We start from the raw sequence: 24,358 nt of genomic DNA on the forward strand, positions 1-24,358 counted from the left end.
TGTGACAGCAGGTGTCTTGTAGCGAAGTAAAGAAAAGGGGCTTTTTGCTTTGGGGGTGAAGGTCAAAACTCACCACTACGGCCATTTAAAAGTTGATAAGGAGAATCCTATTTCAGTGAAAGACACAGACTTTGGATATTAAGGTTAGAGTGAAGAGGAGAAAAGTTATTCCCTGTCTAAAGATCAGAACCCAGCTCAACACTCAGAATAGAAGTGTCCAGAATTCAGGTTCAGGAAAGGTTTTCTTACACAAGGCAACTACTGGAAAGTTGTGGCATGCCTCCTGTGGTTTCTGCTTCCCGTATAGTCCACCCAGAAAACCATGATGGGGACAGAAGGCCAGTGAGGGGGCAGGGGAAACAGAAATCAGTGGGATTGAAGACTTGCTAAATGTTCCCTCTCATCCACTAATGTACAAAAACATCTGAAGTTGCTCACTTATCTGTGAAACTAAAAAGAAATCATGCCAGAAATCCAGCATCCTTTGCAACCAAAGATACACTCTCCCGTGGCTGTTGTTACAGAGTGTCATGGACACATACACATTTGTGTTTTTTTTTTAAAAAGAAGGCACTTCATATAAACCCTCCACTTAAAGGGTATAGGACTATTGAGCTTTAAAAAGGAAAGAGCATTCAAACACAGACTACAACACGAATGGATTTGACACCACATTTAAAAAGCCAATAAATAATGGACACTGTACAATCCACTGACTAGCGGTCCCTGGAGTCATCAACTCCTAGACAGAGAGTAGAATCACGTGGTAGCTAAGGGACATGACAGGGCCTGGACTGCTATGGCTTAACAGGTGCAGAGTCTCAGTTTGGGAAGATGAGCGTCATTGTAGAAGTGGTGGTGATGGCTACATAAGAGAATATAATTCATGACATATTGTGCTGAAAAAATAGTTAAAATGGTAAATTTTATGTTATATATATTTAATCACTGTTTAAAATATATGTATTTTAAAGTGTAGGCCCTCCCCTGGTGACGGTTCCCCAAGCTGGTTCTTTTCTAGATGTCTTAACTGGTAGAATCGACACCTGGCTCTGCAAGCAGCACAACACTCAGAGATTTGTCTAAGCTCTGGGTAAAATCTTTTGAAGGCAACTGGGAATTTGACAGTGACTTTCTCAAATCGCACCTGCAAAGCCCACAATTGATTCCGTACAATTAGCCTTGAGCAAGAGTTGATGAAACACTTGATAAAATAACTTCTTGGAAGACACGGCTCCCCTCTTACTTTCCCACCCTCCTGGCTTCCCTCGTGAACACCACATAAAAAGTTTCAGTTTGTCATTTTTTTTCTTCTTTTTTAAGTTTTGGCATCAGCGTTGGTTGGCCTGACCCCTGAATGCAAACAGGCCCCACGACACCTGGCAACACCCGTCACACCCTCTCAACCCCACATTGCCCTCAGGAGAGAGCTGACCTCTATCTAGTCACAAAACCCGGTCAGTGGTGCGAAGGGACATTTCCTTTATATTTCCCCCTTAATATGGTTACTGGGGCAGGGGAGCACTCTGGGAACTCTAGTCCTCAGGTCCCCGAGTTCCTCTTTCTATTTCTGCAGTTTTCACTTCCCCTGCCATTAGAAATCCCCTGTGGTGGTGACGCTTTCTCCTCTCCCTTCCCTGTTATTTCCCTTTATTTTCTCCCCTCACAGCTCCCCTGGGCTTGTCCCGATGTCCCAGTGGCCACGCTTACCTGCTTCCCATCTTAGGTTTCCTGTCTCTCCACCCCAGACCTTTCCTACACCAACGCGACTGTCCAACGCATCCTGCACATCCGCAGTGCCGGGAGAACATTCCTGGTGCTGTTCCACGCCCCAGGCCTTGGCCAGAGCTCGGGGCCGCCTGCTGGCTGCTTCCACTTGCTCACTGCCACCAGGCCTGTGGGTGCAAGGGAATTCCTCCCCTGGGTGCCGGGGAAATTCGCTGGTGCTCTCTGGCTAGTCAGAGAGGGATTTCATGGGGAGGCTTTACCGCACTGCTTCTTGGAGCTATGATCCCCATTTCACCTCAGTGGTGTTTTCTAGAAAAACAGGAACGAAATAGAGTTTATCGGGTAAGCTGTCTCTGAAACCTAAAATGTCACCTATCAAAAATTCCAATCCTATACAGGCTTTTAAATCCCACCTGAGTTTCCCTCATAGAGAGTAGCTATAATTCTCAGTCTACAAACTTCATTTTTGCAATAGATAGAATATTATTGTCTACACTTATTTTCCACTTTGAGGCCCCCGTCCACAGCATGGGAGATTTAACCTCAGCCTTTTTCAAGGTTCCCTGCTCCCTGCTTCCCAAGATTATGCCTCAGCTCTGGGGCTTAATATCAAGAACAAGTGTTTCTAGAGCCTCTGCTCACGGCGAGCTGCTGCAAAGGTGTCCACTCAGGTCTAGCAGCTCTCAGCTGGGCATGGAGAAGTGGTGCAGGGTTCCCCTCACACGTAGGCCCCCGACTTTCCTTCTCTTTCCTCTTCCTCCCAGCCTGGAGGATTTTCTTTCTAAAGGCAGAGAAATCTTTCCTGACCAAGGTATTTGGTTATGCTCACAAATCCTCCCCTGTTGTCTTTAAACCAACAGTTTATTCATGACCAGGTGTCCACTTCTCTCTCTAGGGCTCAGATCTCTGGGAAAAATAACCTGGGGTTTTGCTTTCCCCTAAAACAGAGGGTACCAAGCTGTACCTGAAAAGTAGGATTAAAAAGGACCCCAACTGTAACTTTTTGTCACTTTTTTAGCAGTAGTTTTTGAACATAAGCAATGAACGTGAATGTTGCTGTGACAGCTCCTCACACACCAGTGCTGGTGGCTTCAGTTTCTATGCAAGTGGCTACTTCAGGGACACTTTAAAGCCATTCATGTACATTCAAACGTGAGCTGCTTACAGTCTAAAGAATGCTCTGTACCCATTAGTTTTTTTGGATCCTCATAATCACCGTAAGTGGTTGTGGTTTTTAAAGAATTTTTTAAATAGTAGTTGCAGCTGACATTTGCCTACAAATAAGTACTGAGCCCAGGGCTTATTTAATGAGGGGATTCCCAGCTAGTTCTCAGGAGACATGCAAAAGATGCATGCCACCTACGTATTAGGACTGCCAGAGCGCCTCCTCTCGTGTGTGTGGAAATCCATGAAGAGCATTACTTTCACTATTCTACATGCTGAGAAACACTAGTTTCTAGTAGCCTCCGAAAACCTGCTAGAAAAGGGCCATAAAATAGATCGGTAGGAAAAAAGGAAGAGTACTACTTTACACATATAGTTTATAGATACATACCCAACGAAAGTTGCAAATAATAGAACTATTCCTGCAATTTTTATCACCCAGAAGTGTTCAGTACCAGCGGGAGAAAGAGAGACGAGAGAGCAAGCAAGAAATAAAAGATGGGACCTTCAGTATCTTGGTTTTCTTTTTTTTTTTTAAGATTTATTTTTATTTATTTATGCATACAAGAACTGAGGTGTAGGCCAGAGGTGCAGGGGGTGAGAGGACTCAACAAGAAAGAGTGGGGAGCAGAACAGGCAGAGCTACTGAGATACACTGCTGAGGGGAGCAGCGGGTGAGACAGGAGAGGTCTGCTGCACCATGTGGGTAGCTCCCTGCCTGGGGATCCAGCTCATGCACAGTGGCTGGCAATAGCTTGATAGTGCTGAGACTTAGCCTCTGCGCCACCAGGGAGGCCCAGTATCTTGGTTTTCTATGGGAATTTCCAAGTGTGAGAGAGATAAAAAGATAAGAACAGAAAAGTTAACAAGGTCATCGCTGTCCCAAAAGTAACGCACAGAAATATGCCACTAAAAATGACAGTTAAGAGTCCTTCCTTTTTTTTTCCTCCTCCAAAATTTAAATGACTTTCATTCAACTGTATCCAAAAGGTAAATTGACACTGTCCATTGAGAACTTACTCAAACCAGGAACTGGGTGTCGCCCTTTAGGCCTTTTTTCTCATCTCTACCCCATCTAAACAGTCCTCAGCTCTTCAGATTCAACCTGCAAAATATATTAAGAAGCTACTTCCCTCCTTCCTTGCCCTAATCCAAATCTACTTCCTCATTTCCTGGCTTGTCTCCCCACTCCCAGATTTGCTCTCCCTTCATAGTCTTATCAAAACAAATGCAGGTAGATTGCTACGCTCCCACCAGGAGCCCTGAAAATGGGACCTGCACCTACAGAGTACACAGGATGGGCCTTGGAGAAAATCTTAGAACTTGCTTTTTTAACTCAATCTCCCAAATACTATTATTCTATATTTTAAATATACTTATGTAACAATAAACATGCCAGTGCTGACATGCAGGTTTAATGTGTTTTACTGCTAGAAGTACAACATTTACACCATTTTAAGAGTTTGGTGGCCACTACGTTATGCAGCACTCAGAGAGTCTTAGGAATACAGAGGTGGTTACCTACACTCTTTTATGCAAACCACTCAATGGCTTCCCACTGTCCCAACAACTGAAGGCTCTGTCTACTTCTCTGCTTCTTCTACTTCTCTGCCTTTCTTGGGCACAGACTGTAACTCACCAGCAGATTTCCCAAGTTTCTTCAGTGCCCCAAAGCCTTCAGTCTCTGTTTTAATGTTATTTCTTCCCTGGCCTCCCCTCCCTGCACACCCACACCCTCCAAGCTGAGTGGCCCCTTGGGATCCCTGGTTGCAGTACTCACAGCAGTTGCTATCATCTATGCATAGATTTCTGGTTAATGTTTTCCACACTAACCCATAATCTTCATGAGAGCTTGTTATCCATTGTGACCCCAGAACCTAATAAGTGTCCAATAAATATTTCTGGAATGGAAGAATGAACAAAAGCACCAACATTCACCCCTATACTTACTTCCTAAGACTTAGGGAGCCTGGGAGGCTCCTCGGCTCATTACATCATGGAACCCTTGGCCTTTCACATGTTTTTCTGTCCTGTTCCAGAACATCTTAAAGACTCAGCTCTCATTAACCATCTGTCTTTCCATGGGAGCTTTTGAGATGCCCCTGGACATTCCTCTTTCCTCTGGACTCATCAGCACCCCCAAAAAGCTTTACTACAGCTCTTATTGATGCGTAACAACCTACCTGCATTTGTTTTGACAAGACTGATTATTTCCAGGACTTGACCTGTCATTCACCTTATTGAATGATAAAAAGAGGCTTTTCTTCAGGGATGGGATTTCTCTGGTGTTCCAAGAATTTCCTTGGCAGAAGTTTTAGCCTACTTAATTTCCATAATTCCCAGCAAATGACAAATATCCCTTAAGGCAAGGCCAACCTGTGGGCGAGGGGTCCTCCCAGGCCTTGTGTGACAGGTCGCCACACATCACAACTGCGCACATCCTGCCCTTCCTGAGAACCACTTGGCGAAGGGAGTGGAAAGAGAGAATTAACACTCTGCTTAGTTCCACTTTTCTTCTTCTCCTTCTTGGAGAAACTAACTTAAAAGAGAGTGAGTAACTCCGAGACCCAGCAAAAACCTGGTGTAAGTAGCACAGAGCACAGGGAAGTTGCTTTTGACCACACTCACAAGGACCTAAGAAAAAAGAAAAAGGGGCCTCCCTGGTGGCACAAGAGGTTAAGCACCGCACTCTGAAGCAATCCGCAGCCTCTGCAGCACGAGTTCCATCCCCGGCCAGGGAGCTACCCGCATGGCACAGCAGACCTCTCCTGTCTCGCCCGCTGCTCCCCTCAGCAGTGTATTTCAGTAGATCCGCCTGTTCTGTTCCCCACTGTCTCCTGTGACTCCTCTCACCACCCCCCTGCATTTCTGGCCTGTACCCCAGCTCTTGTATGCATAGATAAATAAATCTTAAAAAAAAAAGAAAAAAGGAAAAGGAAAGACACACCTGATGTGCTTGTGGCAATTCCACAACATGGGAGCATAGAGAGTTAGAAAAATGCTTCCTTGGTATTTAAGACAGAATGAATTTTTTTATTAGGATGCAGCCTCCTCCAGAGCAGGCGGCTCAGACCTCTTCACAGAACTTTATCTCAAACCCAATCTTGCGGATCCCTGGAGTACCTAGGGGCTTCTTTACACTGGACATTCTTAATCTTAGCCGTTTGACATTTAAACTGATCCTAATAAGGGTTCGACTTGCTCACTTCAGTACCAAGAGCTGCTGCTGAGTTACCATACAAGGGAAGAGCCTCAGAAGGAGCAGGAGGGAGCAGGCTCCAGCCGAGAGGTTATATAACCACCCGGGGAATGCTGCAAAGCAAAAGGCTCCCTGCCTCCCTTATGAAACTCTAAGAATGTCTAAAAGACACCTAACCCGCGCATCTGAACTGCTTGAGTTAGTAGCTTAAATATAATTGGACCCAGAAATATCCATTCAATCTGATGCGCTTATGTGGCTGTTACTTTAAATAACTTTAGATACTAGGTGTCCTGAGAAACAGCTATGAAAACACATGTGCAGCATGTTTCAGTAATAGCAAAATAAATGTCATTTCCCCTTTCAGTGACAATGAGTTATGAATGTTGACCTACACGCTGTCCCCAGACAAGCTGCATTCCAGTGGTTCATTTCTAAGTCAGTTGTTGGAACATAATTTCCCATAGAAACACTTTTAGACCTGGTTTGGATTTCCAGATGGGGCAAAAGAAGCCCATTTACCCAGCGGAGATTTTCTGAAGCCCCTAACCACCAGGCACAAGGATGCTTTTTTTTAAAATAAGGAAATGTTTCCTGACTTCCAAATTGGGATTCTTGTAACTCGCCCTCTTGTCCTGGACGGAGTGGAGGATGGCCTGAGTGTGAGGCTGCCTGGAAGGGGTGCTGAAGGGAGGGAGGGGCTGGAGGGGTTCCTTGGACCAGTGGATTGTTGTGTCCATGGCCCATGACTTGCCACTGTAAGTGACCGAGGACAGTGTCCCTGAATTACAGAATACTGAGCTTGTCTGCTTTGCTGGAGCGCAGCTTCATGTTTCACTTAATTCTTCAAACAAACTCAGCTGGGGGAACAGGTCATTGTAAGATGATTGCATCAAAGAAAGAGGACATGGAAGCTTAGGGAAATTAAGAAATCTGCTGAAGTTCACAGTGAGAGCCAGCTTCTGAATGCAAGCCTGCTTGACTCCAGATCCATTATTCCAGTTTTCCAGGGATTTAAGAGACAATCCCAATCACTTGTTTAGTTCTCTTTTTAATGGTCTTAATTAAGACAGTAATTATCCTTCTCAGTGAAGGCACTAGATTAATCAATTCAAGAAATATTAAGTGCCATCTATGTGGATGATGCAAGAAGGAAAATGCTGGAAATCTAGGGGATATGACAAGAGGTATCCAAACATGAACACTCAGGTAACCCTACCAAGCAACAGGTGACCGTGCCACGTGGACGGACGTACCACATCACATAGGGCGGTCATCCCAGAACAGCGCAGTCATCCCAGAATAGGGCGGTCATCCCAGATCAGGGCAGTCATCCCAGAAGGCCTCACGACAGACGCTGAACTTGAGCAGGGCCTTGAAGAAATGAGTTAGGTTAGAAAGCATGCCTGGTAAAGAGCTCAGAGGAACAAAATTTCATGCTGATAATTCCTTAATTAAGAGACAAAACTGGCTTGATTTGTCTCACATGGAAGAAGTAGAAAATGGCCATAAGGTACACAGACCTCCAGGATTTATGTTATAAACTCTGAACAAGTAAGACAAACAAAAAATACAATTTATGAAAAGGAACAGAAGAAAGCCCCCTCCCCAGCTCCTCACACGGGTAACCTCTATTAATAAGCTTCCTACACATTCTTTCAGGTGTTTCTTGAGCACACACAGCAACAATAAACAAGCATATAGATGGGGAATACTTATTTTCTCCCTTTATTTATTAAAACATAACACCTGACCTATTGAAATGTTGAACAGCAATAATTTTTTTTTAAAGATTGATTTTTATTTATTTATTTGTTTGTTTATACATACAAGCACTGGGTACAGTCAGAAGTGCAGGAGGGTGAGAGAATTCACCAGAGCCAGAGCAGGGAGCAGAGCAGGCAGAAGGACTGAAGTACACTGCTGAGGGGAGCAGCGGTCAGCAGGAGAGGTCTGCACGCCTTGTGGGACCCTCCTCTGGTGGCCGGGGAGCAGCCGGGGATCGAACCGGTGCTGCAGAGGCTGCGGGCAGCTTCGCAACCCAGCGCTCAACTGCTGCGCCACCGGGGAGGCCCTGAACAACAATAATTTTTACATATACATTTTACTATTTATATTAACTGTATTAACAGTAATAATGAAAGTACAATGGCATTTTACCATGTAGATGAAAGAAAATTAAAAAACTGGGATCCAGAATAGACAGTAAGTTCGAGGTGAACTCACTCACCTTTGGGTTGGTGAGGGGGTATGTTTGTCTGCAGCGCTACTATAACACCTGTCCACACCTCACCTTGACGTTCTTCAGTTCTTTAATTGCTCATTTCTGTGTCTGCCCCACTCACTTGATTGGAATTCTTTGAGACCAGGGCTAGAGAACTCTTTCATCTTTTCCAGGGGACTGGAGGGGGCGGCCTGGAGCTGGGAGGCAGCCCTGGGGCAGCGGGACCACCATCTTGTCCTGGGTGGGGTGTGGCCCCAGCAGGAAGCTGGTGCCAGCTCTGAGGTCTCCAGCTCCAAGAGGACAGCCTCCCCGACCTGCCCTATGATGGTGGCGTCCTGGAGCGGCACGCTCAAACCCAGGTCACGCAGCCCCACCAAAGCAAGCACCACCCAGATCCACTGAGAGTGGCATTGAGGCAGGTAGCTTTCTGCCTGCACAAAGTTCCCTGGTGGAGGTCAAACAATCACACCACTTTTTGGATAACCTGAGACCTAAAGGAGGTACAGAAGCCAAATGGCTGGAAGTCATCAAACGGGATTTTGACTCCTTCGAAAATTCAAGAAGTTGATCTCTGTAACTGTGTGTGACCAAGGCTCAGGTTGGGGTTGGCTTGGTTTCAGAACAGGGCCGCTTACAGACGCTGCCTGTCCTAGCCAGGATCCTTGCAAGGAGCCACAGGTTTTAGTCCACACGGGGGCTGATGTGGGGAGCAAGTCTGTTACCTGCAGAGAGGACATGTCAGACCTGACTATCTGAAAGCCATTTGCAATGTAATCCACTAGGATGACGTGACTGAGATACAAGGTTTACAGAAAGTAAAACACTGCCACACTGAGAACAATAGGCTTCTTAGGACAAATGGAGACATTTGTGTGGAATACTGCAGCGCATCAGTAAGCTATTCCACTGGATTACTTTTTTTCTTAAAGATTTATTTATTTATGCATACAAAAGCTGGGGCACAGGCCAGAGGTGTGGGGGGTGAGAGGATTCACCAGAGACAGAGTGGGGAACAGAACAGGCAGATTGACTGAAGTACACTGCTGAGGGGAGCAGCAGGCGAGCCAGGAGAGGTCTGCTGTGCCATGTGGGTTGCTCCCTGGCCGGCAGGGGATCGAACTCGTGCTTCAGAGGCTGCGGACAGCTTCATAGGTTGTGTCTTAACCCTTTGCACCACCAGGGAGGCCCTGGATTACTTCTTAATGTGGCTAATCTAATATTTGATAAATATCATTTATAATACTATGTGTAACTTGGACTAAAATTTTGTTATTGGGCAAAAAAGAACTCATTTCTTTTTGTGTCAATATTTCATGCAGCTGAAAAATCTGAAGTTAAGTGAATGTTCAGATGATAAATAAAGAGTATTTTCACTGTAACATTTTCAAGGATCATTGAACAGTTTAGGGGATCCCCAGAGAATCAAATAGAAGGGGAAGGAATGGTGTTTGATTGTGACTGTCAACATAGTTCTGTGCAACACTGTGGAGCTGTGTTAAGAAAGATGAGGCAGCAGGGAGGAAGAGTGAAGACAACAGGGGAAGGAAGAAGAGAAAAATGAGGCAAGGCCTTGGAGCAATCAAGAGGGAGGTGGGTCCCCAGCAGTGGCGGTGAGGTTGGCCTGCACCGGAAGCACTGGTGTGAGCATCAGCATGTGCAGGATGATTAGGAAGTGAGATTATGCTTAAAGTGCTCATAAAAACTTTTTTTTTTTCCCCCGGGCAGCTCTTCTGCCCACTTGTGACTGTACAGGTGCCTTTTTCTTTCTCCTTTTCCTAATGAATCTGTCCTTTTAAGATGTAAAAAAAAGCCTTCTTGGTGGAGGGGTTATGTCTCACCACGATCACCACGACTACAACCTGAATTTGAATCCCAGCCAGGGAGCTGACCCACATGGCACAGCAGACCTCTCCTGTCTCCCCAGCAGTGTATTTCAGTAGATCTGCCTATTCTGCTCCCCACTCTGTCTCTGGTGAATCTTCTCACCTCCCCCTCTACACCTCTGGCCTACACCCCAGTTCTTCCATGCAAAAATAAATTTAAAAAAATTTAAAAACAAACAAACAAACAAAATTTAAAAACAATAAAATGTAAAAATAAAAAATAAAAAATAATTAGAGAAAATTGAGAAAAGTTGGGTTGAATAGAGAGGCCTGCACGGCAAATGTTTGAAATAGTTGTAGGGACTGAGAGGAAAAGCTGATTGAAAGCAACAGCTGTCTTACAGACTTTCTGGAATAAGGCCAATTACAACTTTAAGTAAAAGTTTTGATAAGAAATGTTGAGACTATTTTATGCAGGAGATGATGAAGGTGTAATTCTTTTGTGTCAAATATTGTGTAAAGTGGAAAATCAGTGTCCCCTTAAGGCACTTTTTGTCTAGTAAGGGGGTCATTTGAGTCTTCAAAATATATTTAATTCCAATATTTCACCTTATTCATAAAATCCTTTTTTAAAGATTTATTTTTATTTATTTTTATTTATACTGTACAGTCAGAGGCACAGGGGATGACAGAATTCACCAGAGACAAAGCGGGGAGCAGAACAGTCAGATGGAACAAAAACACTGCTGAGGGGAGCAGCATGGGAGACAGGAGAGGTCTGCCACACCATGTGGGTTTCTCCCTGGCCAGCTGGGAATTGAACCTGCAGCTGCAGAGGCTACAGACAGTGTCACAGTGTCACAGTGTGGCGCTCAACCCACTGCACCACTGGGGAGGCCCTATTCCTAAAATCTTATAACATAGTTAAGGGCCTCCCCTTACTATGGTGGTGCGGCGGTTGAGCGCTGGGCTGCGAAGCTGCCCGCAGCCTCTGCAGTGCGAGTTTGATCCCTGGCAGCCAGCGAGGGTCCCACATGGCGCGCAGACCTCTCCTGCCGTGCCCACTGCTCCCCTCAGCAGTGTATTTCGTCAGTCTGCCTGTTCTGTTCCCCGCTCTGGCTCTGGTGAATTCTCTCACCCTCCCCGCGCTTCTGACTGTACCCAGTGCTTATATAAATAAATCTTTAAAAACAAAACAAAACATAGTTAACACTGTGATACAATGCAGCTTTTGTGCTACTAAACATCCTGCCCAGGTATGAGAAAAGTGAAGCAACCTCTGAAACATTATGCAAAATAATTTTGATATCTAGGGACTTTAGTCCCTAAAGTGGTACTTTGTCAAATGTTGACACCAGTCCAAAAAAGAAGTTCTTTTTCTGTATCCACTCAGGAAATTGTTATAGACAGTATATTTTTATTTGTTAAGGACAATCCCTGTAGTCACAACAGATTTTAACAGGGTACTTAAAGCAAAATGTTTGTTTCAGTTGACCTAAGAGTCAAATCAAATCTCTTTGGTTGGAAACTTCCTAAGTTAGCTGTACCAGTCAGGTGTGGGTCCCCAGAGTCCACGTGACCGAGGAAGCATCTAGAAGCAAGAAGGACCCAAACATGGGAAAAACTACAACTGGACAGGAAAAAATTATACATCTGTTCAACTTAAATGTGTAAAAAGTTCCCATAGTTACTTTTCAAAATGTTATGAGAAACATGAAGCCGTCCAAGTTCAGGCTTCTTGCCAAATACCTCACCCTTTCTGTATCGAATCCCGTCTCCAAATCGGAAAGGTATATTTTAGAGAGGTTTTCCAGAAACCATTTGAGCTTTAATTTTTGAAAGCTAATCTTTAACCTAAAGACACATGAACATTAATTACAAATTGTCTTTATCATTAATAAATTCTAACTTAGGCAGTGTTTTTTTACAAATCTGTTTTGATAAGATTCTCACTTTATAATAAATCTTTTTAATAAAAAATAACTTAGAATTCATTTCTGAAAACCCACGGAAAAGGTAATTTAAAAATCCTTGGGGAGGAGAAGGGAAAAAAAGAATCATCTGTCATTACTGTTCTACAAAATTCAGTTCTGTCTTATATTTCCATGTTCTTCTCAGAGGATCAGTTCTTCAGAGCAACTCCTTTTGGGTAGCGATACATCCTCAGAACTCCCACAAATGTGCAAACAGGTAAATCTGAAAATGTCCTTTGAAAATATCGTCTAAAATAGCATGAAAGTGAAAACAAACAAAAATGTCCATCAATCTTGGTCAAATAAACTATAGTATGTCTTTAAGACAGCCAAGTAAAACAAACATTTTGAACCAAACAAACTTTTCAAACTTTAAAATAAAAGACGAAAGTGCTGATCCATGTGAACGGAATCATTTTTGTTGGTTTAGAGTTAAGTCTCTCTAGAGACCAGGGAGTCCCAATGTTACGTAATTGAATGAGTGGAAGGGAAACTTCTGTGTCTTTTTCAAAAGGCAAGTATTAACAATAAAATCCAAATCTGTAAAGAGAGGACATAAAATAAAAATAGACCAATACCACTTGTGAATATTAATGCAAAAATTCTAAACAAAATACTGGTAAAAAGACTACTATTACATGAAAAAAATAATTCACCACGACCATGTAGGTTTTGTGCCCAGAATGTGTAGGTGGTTGAGATTAGGAAACATATTAAATAAATATATTCACCTTATTAGTAGATTTAAATAGAAAGATCACATGCTTATCTTCATAGATGGGGAAAAAACCTTTGACAATTTTTTATTCTTTTTTAAGATTTATTTTATTTATACAAGAACAGGGGTACAGGCCAGATGAGCAGGTGGGTGAGAGGATTCACCAGAGACAGAGTGGGGAACAGAACAGGCAGACTGAGGGAAATACACTGCTGAGGGGAGCAGCGGGTGAGACAGGAGAGGTCTGCTGCGCCATATGAGTAGCTGGCTGGGGATGGAACTCAGGGCACAGTGGCTGGCCATAGCTTGATAGTGCTGAGACTTTAACCCCTGCGCCACCGGGAAGGCCCCACCTTTGACACTAGATGAATACTTCTTTGACATTAGAAATTATATAAGAACCAGGGGCCTCCCCAGTGACGCAGCCGTTGAGCACTGGGTTGCGAAGCTGCCTGCAGCCTCTGCAGTGCTGGTTTGATCCTCGGCCGCCAGCGAGGGTCCCACATGGCGCGACAGACCTCTCCTGCTGCGCCCGCTGCTCCCCTCAGCAGTGTATTTCAGTCAGTCTGCCTGTTCTGTTCCCCGCTCTGGCTCTGGTGAATTCTCTCACCCTCCCGTGCTTCTGACTGTACCCAGTGCTTGTATAAATAAATAAATAAATATTTAAAAAAAAAAAAAGAAATTATATAAGAACCAGCATATTATATAACATGGAAATACTACAGGCATTCCTATGGAGGCCAGAGACAAGGCAAGGATGCTGTGTCCATTACTGTTTTATTGGTGGCATTAGCCAAAATAATTAGATAAAACAAGTAGAAGCCTAAGATTTAGAAAAGAATTAAAACTCTCTATTTGAAGATGATTTGATAGGAGACCTGGAAAACTTCAGAGAACTAATGATGAAACAAACTCAAAGAAGAATTTAGCAAGATAGCAGGATGTGAAATTAAGATGCACAACCAATAACCTTCAGATACATAGATAAATGCCAGATAGAAAAGGCAATGGAAGAGAAACCCCCTTTACCAGTGGAACATAAAAGAAAAAATACTTAAGAATACACTGATGAAATGTAGAAAACCTATGTAAAGAAAATCATAAAAATAGGAAAAACAAATACATGTGTGAGCCAATGGAGCGCCATTCCTGACTCCTGACTGAAATGCTTCATCATCATTAAGATGTCGATTCTCCCCAAGTTACTTTATATATTTAATATAGTCTCAGTTAAAAAATAGGGCCAAGGGCCTCCCCGGTGGCGCAGCGGTTGAGCGCTGGGTTGTGAAGCTGCCCGCGGCCTCTGCGGCACCGGTTCGATCCCCGGCCACCGGCCACCAGAGGAGGGTCCCACATGGCGCGCAGACCTCTCCTGCCGCCCGCTGCTCCCCTCAGCAGTGTACTTCGGTCCTTCTGCCTGCTCTGCTCCCCGCTCTGGCTCTGGTGAATTCTCTCACCCTCCCGCGCTTCTGACTGTACCCAGTGCTTGTATAAACAAAACAAACAAATAAATAAATAAAAACATGCCTCTATAAAAAAAAAAAAATTAAAAAAAATGTAAAAAACAAAACAAAACAAACAAACAAAAAAATAGGGCCAAGACATTTTCCCTGGAATTTGAAGAGTTGAAACTAAAATTGTGCTCCAGTCAGTCTGTCAACTTGAAACAAAATTGGGCCCGAAGCAAGCTCTATGCTGCAGCTGCACTGGTGGATGGGCACATACCGTGGGGCCAGCCTGCCTCACCTCTCCATGATTTCCTGAGAAATGAGGAATTAGGGTTGCCAAATCACCCAGTTTTCAAAATAAGCTAAAAGTCTCTGTGTGCAAGTGGCGTTCTCATATGCGAATATGGTAACTAATGCAAATTAAACATAAAATAGTTTGGGCAAAATAAAATCCACCTTGCCAGCACATCCAGTCCGCAGGGTGTCAGCTTTTAACCTGGAGGCCGGCAGACTTCTTCGGTAAAGGGTCAGGTAGTAAATAGTTCGCGCTCTACAGCCTCTATGGCACATACCTGCTTATTTATTTTTAAATGATTTTTTAAAACTGGGCCTCCCCTGGTGGCGCAGCGGTTGAGTGCTGGGCTGCGAGGCTGCCCGCAGCCTCTGCAGCGCTGGTTCGATCCCCGTCCACCAGTGAGGGTCCCACATGGCGCGCAGACCTCTCCTGCCGCCCGCTGCTCCCTCAGTAGTGTACGTCTTCATCAGTCTGCCTGTTTTGTTCCCCAATCTGGCTCTGGTGAATTCTCTCACCCTCCCACGCTTCTGACTGTACCCAGTGCTTGTGTAAATAAATAAATAAAAATTAAAAAAAATATTTTTTAAAACATAAAAAGGCATGCTTAGCTCAATGCCCGATAAAAAAACAGGCCTTGCATTTGGCTCTCAGGGTGGTAGCTAGTCAGTCTTGGTTAACAAATTATTAGAAATTTGTAACAAATCATTAGAGATCATTTGAGATTTAATGAGCATTTTTAATGATAGCCACATGACCTGGTCTCCTCTCACACAAATAATTAAAAAACAAGTCAAACTGGGATAAGTATGAAATATGTAAATTCACCATAATGAACCATTTCATAACACAGTATATTTTCCTAATACATGAGCAATAATCAGGAAGCACATCCTGAAATGGAGTTTATACATAAATTTAAGACACTTTCTACCATCGGTCACATTTCAACTGCTTTTACAAATGGTGTAATATTAGGGCCTCCCTGGTTGCAAAAGCACAAGTTCAATCTCCTGCCAGGGAGCTATCCACATGGCACAGCAGACCTCTCCTGTCTCGCCTGCTGCTCCTCTCAGCAGTGTATTTTTTTTTTTAAGATTTTATTTTTTATTTATTTATACAAGCACTAGGTACAGTCAGAAGTGCGGGAGAGTGAGAGAATTTACCAGAGCCAGAGCGGAGAGCAGAACAGGTAGACTGACAAAGTACACTGCTGAGGGGAGCAGCGGGTGGCAGGAGAGGTCTGCGCGCCATGTGGGACCCTCACCCGGTGGCCGGGGATCGAACCGGTGTTGCAGAAGTCGCAAGCAGCTTCGCAACTCAGCGCTCAACCACTGCGCCACCCGGGAGGCCCTCAGCAGTGTATTTCAATACATCTACCTGTTCTGCTCCCCACTCTGTCTCTGGTGAATCCTCTCACCCCCACACCTCTGGCCTGTACCCCAGTTCCTGTATGCATAAATCAATCAATTTTTAAAAACAAAGACAAATGATGCCGTATTAGTTGAAAAATGTTTTCTATTTTACTCCAGTCATGTTCTCAAAAACCCCAGCATTTTCATATTATTCAGATTTTTCTGCTCAAGAGTTATCAGGGTGGTTCTTGCTTCTTGGCTGCCAGCTACACTCATATCCTTTCCTAATCCCTTAAAGAGAATCATGCTTGAAAATGTTAAGGATAATAGCATCTATTTCTGAGACTGGCCAAGAACTCTGTAATCCCTTTAGACAAATGACGTGGCAAACATCACAGGAAAAATCACATCCAATTCATCCTTGTGGATACTCTGGTCACAGCCCAACTGCAGAAGGGACATTGGAGGGGCTTGATCCAAACAACTGTGAAACTTATTAGAAGACTGTACAATCTTCCTCCTAGAACTCTCCAAAAACAGGATGGTGAGATTTAAAAAATTACTACCTGTGGAGAAATACCTTTCATACTCTAAAATTCATCAAAAAAGATACTGGGAGTATCAATTATAGCATCATTTGCTGAATGGAATTTGATCTGGATCACATGTAATTTGACTCTGTCTATATAAGCTTTACTGTGTTAGGCTCAGTAACAAAACCAATCCAGGACTTAGGATTACCAGAGCTCAGTTGGGCCAAGTTCCTGTGGTTCTTAATCAGTGTCTTTAATTTTAGACAAGAGCAAATTCAAATGTAGCTCTTAAAGGTTCAGAGCAGTGATGTGCTAGAGTAGGTGAGCCTCGAGCTGTTTGGTAGGGAGCCCAGTGGACACAGCCATCATTAAAGATTAAATAAACTCTGACGTACTGTATAAAAACAAAGTTGTAAAAACTCAAAACTCATCACTCCCCAATTATTTTACATTTTATCATTATTTCTGCTCTTGAGATTATTTACTTAGTCTGTTTTCTGTGGTGGAAAAACCAAGTGATGGCATGCTGAGCGCCTATCCGCAGCTCTGCGTTGTCATCAAGGTGCTAATCTGAAATAGGTTTAGCGTATTTGCACCTGGAAGAGGCAATTACTATAACCAGGCCCTGCTCCCACTTCCTGAGTCCATGTGTTATAGAGCAACCCCGATATTAAACGGGTTCCTGGCTGTGGGTCCTCACCCGCGCGCTTTAAAGGGACTTATGAATACTCTACTACAGACACATGCAAAAGGGTTAATAAAAGGTTTATTTACAAGAGAAAAGGAAATAAGGAAAATGTACAACTCAGGGAGAAAATAGGGAAATAAAGTCTTTAATGCGTCCTACCCTGGAAACCCCAAAGTCACTCTCAGAGCTGACCGGACCCCCAAAGCCCACGTGTCTGCCTTTTGTATCCACCTGGCTGCTTAACCCCACCCTCAGGTCCCAGCCACCTTCCCTTTGGTGGTGATGGGATTTGGAGTTCCCAGTGTCTTTGGCTTTGACCTGGGGTGGGGTTGGAGTCCACAAAGCCTATATGGAATTTGCTTTGGGACATCCTTTTCCCCCTAACACATGTAGACATTCAACCAGCACACTTCTGGCTACAGGGGGCACTACCAGCTCTTGCTAGATCAGTCATTCTCATAGCTCTGCAAAAAATTTTCAAAGTTGCCTACATACCTAAAAAAAACAGAATTTTCTAGGGATCATTAGAAATGGCTTCCTTTCTGAGTACATATACTTCTCTCTAAACAAGGAAGCAATTTTTTTCCCTTGACTAACAGCAAAGTCTGAGAAATTTTGGAATTCCCACAATTAATGTTTAAGAGAAAGGATTCAGATGAATTATTTTTATTATTTGTCCTTTGTCTCTGACATCAAATACTTCTCCAGTAGAAGAGCTGCTGCCTACCCTAAGGCAATATAAACTGGCCCCAAGAACAAAGATGGACCAATTTGCTCCCCGCCCACCTCCAGGAAGTGATTAAGTAGGACCCGGGGCCACACCTCCTGCAATACAAAGGCCAGATTCACTAACAAATGGTTTGGATGCCATTTGGGTCATTCCAGATACATGGACTATCTCATTCAAGTTACTTAAAAGAATATAAATATTGGACAGTGTGGGAAAAAAACCAAAGGCATGTATGGAAAAAGCATCCCACACCTTTGTTTTGGTTTTCTTTACGTTTGTCTTGGAGGGCTTGCAAATATTCTAAATGCCTAAGCTGAACTGGAAAGAGAAATACACACTGGATATGAGCTATTTTTAACCTACTCTTTATTTTTTAGGTGGTTGAAAAGAAACCCCTGGCCTCTGGTGGGCAGTGTGGCCTTCTACCGCCAGGGGCCACCTTATGGAAGCGCAGATGTCAGGACAAGGGGGCTGGGGCTTGTTCTCTGGAAAGGCATCAGTTCATCATAAATAGTCCTGTCTGAGGAATGCCCATGCCATACTCTAAATTTGAGAAAGCCACTTTCAGTATTTTTCTGTGGGAAATTTGCAAACATGATGTAGAACATTGCACTAAGTCCTGACATTATAGGAAAGCAGCCATTAGGGCATTAAAGGTTATTTCCGAGCATTTATGTGCAGGTTTACATGTAGAATGGGGTCTCCCAGCACACCCTTAGCGCTTAACATTTGATGTCTGGATGCAACGGAAATGTGCTATGATGGCGCTGGCCTCTGGGACTCCCACAGACCTCACTCATGGGTGCCTCCGCTCGCACTGTCCTGCCTGTGGGTGCTGTGAGAAAAGCCAACTTCCTTCTTGTGAACCAGCAAACAAGTCTAAAACATCTACACTTTATACTTTACTAAAGATAAACAAAATGATCAACACAGTTACAGGTCAATGTGAAAGCAGTGAAAAGTAGAAAAGTGCATATTTCAGCAGACAGCTCCATCACCAACACGGAATAGTTCAGTCTATGTAGTCAAAGTCTTCTGGAATTCCAAAATTTTTATCAATTTTATTTTCTTCAAATCCAAATTTTCTTTTCGCCCAAGATTTTATTGCAAATATGTTATCTATAAAGAAAATCAAGAAATAATTTTTTAAGTTTACAATCAGAAAACATTTCAAATGTAATTAGACTGTCTCTTTTTACTTTTCTGTATTACTGTCAGAAGCCTCGCGATAAGAGCATTTTGAATCAATAAATCTCATATTAAAAATCCAGCAAAATGGTTGCCACTAGAGAATACGTGACTTGAGAACAATCCAAAGTCAGGCAAGGTTAGCGGTGCTGCTTCTGCTTGTCCAGAGGGGCTGGGGGGGGGGGGCACGCGTGTGTGTGTGTGTGTGTGTGTGTGTGTGTGTGTGTCTCAGGACTGTGACCTGACCTCGAGAATCAGAGCTGCTCTTTTCCTAGACGGAGCACATTCCCCGCAGCCTCTTCTTCCTCCCTGCAGAGAGTAATGACTTCCAGACAATCTGGTCAGTGTGAGGGAGAAAGGATGAGGCGGGAAGGGGAAGGGGGTTCTCCTATCTTAAGACCAAGACAGGAACAGATGCAGCCTCAGTGCCCTCTCGGAGGAATTTAAAATGCATTTCACCACTGAAAATAAGTGTTATCTACTTAAAGGAAATGAACCCAATGAAATAAAAGCACTTGTTTACAAAGATTTATAGTCAAAGATCTTCACACAGTGTAATGAAAGAAAAAGCCCTCTTGTGTCTAATGGCCTGGAAGTGCCTCCATGAACAGGCAGTGAGGGAAGCGGGGCAGTGCCAGCAAGCTCCCAGTGGCTGCTCTTGGGGCAAGAGAATGACATTTCTCTTTTTAAAATATCTTAGACCTTTGTCTTAATATACATATACAGCCTTTGTAATAAAAAATGTATTACAAACAGAAAAATGGTAGGTTTTTCTGGTTCAGATGTTTCTATACAATGTGAACTACCAGATTAGTGGTGGTGATGAAATAAAGGGTTAAAAGAGGTTCTTTAGGACTGCTGTTAGTTATCTCTACCCCCCACCCCCCATTCATCTGCCGAAGTCCTAACTCACAGTACCTAAGTAAGAATGAGACTATATTTTTTGAGATTGGGTCTTTGAAGTGACTAAGGTAAAATGAGGCCATTTAGGGTGGGCCTTCCTCCAGTCTGACTGATGTCCTTTTTAGAAAAAGAAAAGCAGGGCATTCTGAGATGCCAGGGTGCCCAGGAAAGATCCTGTGAGGACACACTGAGGAAGCAGTCACCTTAAATCAAGGAGAGAGGCCTACAAAGGAACCAAACCTGCCGCTCCTTAGACCTCGGATTGCCAGCCTCAGAATTAGAAGAATATAAATTTGGGTTGTTTAAGTCCCCCAGTATGAAGTATTTTGTTATGACATCCTTGGCAAGTTAAAAACATTGTTCCAGGAAATTTAATTTGAATTATCAAATAATAATTAAATGCTGGAAATGATGTTCACTTCTAAGGTGACTACTGCATCAAATGGAGTAATGTTAACAAAATATCCTCATTTCATTCAATTCAAGATGTACTCTCAAAGATATTAAAATGAATCTTTGAGGGCCTCCTTGGCGGTCAAGGGTTAAGATGCAACCTAACCCCTCAACCAAGGGGTTAAGATGCAACCTATGAAGCTGTCCTCAGCCTCTGTAGCACGAGTTCGATCCCTGGCCAGCCAGGGAGCTACCCACATGGCACAGCAGACCTCTCCTGACTCGCCCGCTGCTCCCCCTTAGCAGTGTATTTTGGTCAATCTGCCTGTTCTGTTCCCCACTCTGTCTCTGGTGAATCCTCTCACTCTCCACACCTCTGGGCTGTACCCCAGTTCTTGAATGCATAAATAAATACATCTTTAAAAGGTGCTGTTTTTAAAAAAATAAAAAAAAATGAATTTTTGGATAACAATCTGAAACAAATTTTTACTTTTATAAAGACCTAGAAGAGGATACTAATAGTATGAAAAACTCCAGAATGATGTTTGATTTTACTCAAAACCCACAGACATTCACAACAATTGTAGACAAATATATTTAGAGGGCCCACTGCTACCTAAGATAAGCATTAAGTTTATTATAAGTATTCTAAAATGTAGAGATTAATGCCTTCAAGCCAACAGAAGGGCAGAGAAAGACAAGTCAATAATTTATTACTAGTCAATAATTTATTACTAAATATTACTAAATATTCCAAAGTGATATGTCTGTCAGAGAGAAAAGATCAAGAATTATGGGCAGATCTTCCAGAACAGTCTCCATGAGCACAGAAAAAGTCCCAGGAAATGCGAGAACAGATACTACACTGTAGGAACCTTGGAGGTGATTGACTCCAACCTGGATCAGGGAGAAGAGGGTGCACCCCCAGGAGGCAGCCTGTGCAGGAAGGAGTTTCCAGTCCACACATCCTCATTTTATTATTTTACAAACCTTTCAATTTTATGAAAAACTTTCAATGATTAAAAACAAAAGGACAGAAGCTCCTCCACAACAACGCTTAATGAATCAATTAAGGAAGAATAAAATTTCCCTGGGCTATTGGATGTTGCCTCCAAGATAAGTTTCCTTACAACCATGGCAGTTTGTTGATTCCTGTCAAATAATTTTGCTACTATATGGACACTGCTGTATATAAAAATTTTTTTTTTTTTAAATAAACCGCCTCAAGACTAGAAGAATGTCAGTTAATTTATATGATGGTGGACCCAAGATGCATATATAGGGAGAGGATGGGCAATGTCACATGGCCTCAGACATCTGAGGCCATGTGAGGACCCCTACTGGCATCAAATAGATGATTATATTACATAATTACGTGTGCTTAATATATTATGTAATTATTTTAAATAACAATAAGATACATGTTTTAAAATATATAAAAGCAGTTATATATTATATGCCTATTAAGCAAGGTTTTATATAATTTGTTAAATCACATTCAGAGTATATTTAATGTCACAAAACACTTATATGTGATATTTATAGTTATATTTACACCCTGAGGTAATCTCTCATTCCATAAAACTAAAATACTGAATTACTGAACAATAAATAGTCTAATTGCAGATAGAATTTAGGGTGCTTTTTTTTAAGTAAAAAGAAACCAAATTACATTAATAATAATGACACAATAAATCTTTAGTTACAATTATTACTGATGCTTTCTTTCTGTTTGCTTTGAAGGGAGGTTTTCTGAGGTATAGTTTGTTTTATCTACACAATCTTTTCATAACACTCATGTTGGAAGGGGTTAGTTGTAACATCAGATGGAAATATGGTTCTTAACAGCTTTTCTTTCTACCTGAATTTAAGTTTCAGTTTCTTACTCACCTAATACCATAAGGAAAAAGGTTTTTCAAATTTTTTTAAAACTGTAACTTTGGAAGCTTATGATCAACTAGAAAAACAAAGGATTTTTAAGAGAAAACTGAAAGGGGAGTGCTTGATTATCGATGTGCCTAACAGATAAAAAGCTTACAAAACTATCTTACTGAGCTCTCCCCAACATGAGGTAGCTCATGTACACTGAATGGTGAGATGCAGCTCACCAGGTCACAAGGCTAATCACAGCTCAGTCTAGATGCCTTTCAAAGTCACACACACACACACACACACACACACACACACCCTACCTTTGCTGAGACTGCTGGGGGAAATCTCTTTGTGACTCTTATTTTTAAAATAAATATCCACTTGCTGGGCCTCCCAGGTGGCGCAATAGGTTGAACGCAGCACTGTGAAGCTGTCCACAGCCTCTGCAGTGCGGGTTCAATTCCCAGACGGCCAGGGAGATGCCCACATGGCGGGGCAGACCTCTCCTGTCTCGCCCGCTGCTCCCCTCAGCAGTGCTCTCAGTCCATCTGCCTGTTCTGCTCCCCGCTCTATCTATGGTGAATCCTCTCATTCTCCCGCGCCTCTGGCCTGTACCCCAGCTCTTATATAAATAAAAAATAAAATCTTTTAAAAAATAAATAAAATAAAATAAATATCCACTTGCTTTTGCGTCCTCACTAAAAATTTTGCATCTCTTAAGCCCATACAGTATCACTTTATTTATATGTTGTCAGGCACATTTCACTCTCTTTAATGTTAGTTTGTTCTTTTTAATCCTCCTGTTCTTGTCACTAAAGCATATTTTAAAGAAATAACATTGTAATAAATGATTACACTTGTATAAGGCACCAAAGGCCAATGATACCGATTTCATCAATCTACTGAATTCTAAAACAAACAAGGAAAAATGATTAACCTTTTGGTGAAATACAGAGGCCTGGACATGGAGCTAGGAAAACCTGGCCCAAATCTGTTTTTCTGCTGACTAATCACCTTTGACTTTAGACGGCTCTCTGCATCAATGCAGTCTCTCCATGCTCTCCCACGGAAACAAAATGAGGATGAGTAATACATGTAAAGACATTATAAATACTTACCAAAAGTTCAACTACTATTATTTTATAATTAAATACTGGAAAAACATGAGTATAATTTTGAGACAGGTTTTAACAATACTAATCACACATACATGTAATTCATAGCAACCATTACTAACTTTTGTATAAACTTTAAGACACACATACAGTGCTTTATTAATTCCCTTTTTTGAATATCTGAGTTGACCAGAGCATGTCTCCATTGGCAACGAATGAATAAGGCATTAACATGAAAGCAGGAAGACAGAAAAGATAGCATCATATAGCAGCAAAGAATTTGGAATCTGAAATCAGAAAAGCTGGATTCTAATTCTTTTATCTGCCTGGGACCTAGCTGATCATGTGCTACTGATGGACTCAGTTACATCTTTGAAGGTATGACTAATCCTGTCTGCCTCACAAGACTGTAGGGATAAAAGGAGAATGCATCAGGGCCTCCCCTGGTGGCGCAGTGGTTGAGTGCTCGTAGCCTCTGTGGCGCCGGTTTGTTCCCCGGCCACTGGGGAGGGTCCCACCAAAAAAAAAAAAAAGGAGAATGCACCACAGATACCCTTTACCGTACTGGGCATGAGGTCAGTCCTCAAAAGCTGTCAGCTATCAGTACTACTAACAAGAAGATGAATCTTTAGGAGTCCATGGAACTCTTAAATTTTGTCTTTTAGTACTATATATGAAGGTTAACTGATTAGTTCAAGTGTCTAATTTGAGAAAAATCGCACAAAATTAAACAGGAAGCAATCATTCATTTTACAAAAATAATCTTATACAGCTGATCCTTGAACAATATGGGTCTAAACAAAGCAGGCGAACTTAAACATGGACATTTCTCAGGAAATATAAATGCATGAATCATTATACTGCAGATATATGATTTTCTTTTTCACATTATCTCCTCATCTTTGATGTCTAGTGTTATACATAAAACATTTACAGTGTTTCGTATCATGTAAGAAAATACTGATATAGGTGTACTGCCAGACAATTCATCTTATAAACAGCTGATGTAAAC

The 24,358-nt window shown here is 42.5% G+C and overlaps 1 protein-coding gene across 1 annotated transcript in view; it reads right to left on the bottom strand.

Annotated features, from left to right (window-relative positions):
• Positions 1-15,697: 15,697 nt before the first annotated feature.
• The window catches only part of MND1 (meiotic nuclear divisions 1), a 47,163-nt gene continuing 38,502 nt past the window's right edge, over positions 15,698-24,358 (bottom strand). Inside the window, exon 8 of the mRNA XM_037496648.2 lies at positions 15,698-18,994. Within this exon, the coding sequence (XP_037352545.1) occupies positions 18,888-18,994 (107 nt within the window). The 3' untranslated portion in view covers positions 15,698-18,887. The remainder of the gene's footprint in view (positions 18,995-24,358) is intronic.

The sequence above is a fragment of the Talpa occidentalis genome, unplaced genomic scaffold (genome assembly GCF_014898055.3).
Source record: "Talpa occidentalis isolate TD23 unplaced genomic scaffold, MPIMG_talOcc4v2.1 talOcc4.8, whole genome shotgun sequence".
Lineage (NCBI taxonomy): Eukaryota > Metazoa > Chordata > Mammalia > Eulipotyphla > Talpidae > Talpa > Talpa occidentalis.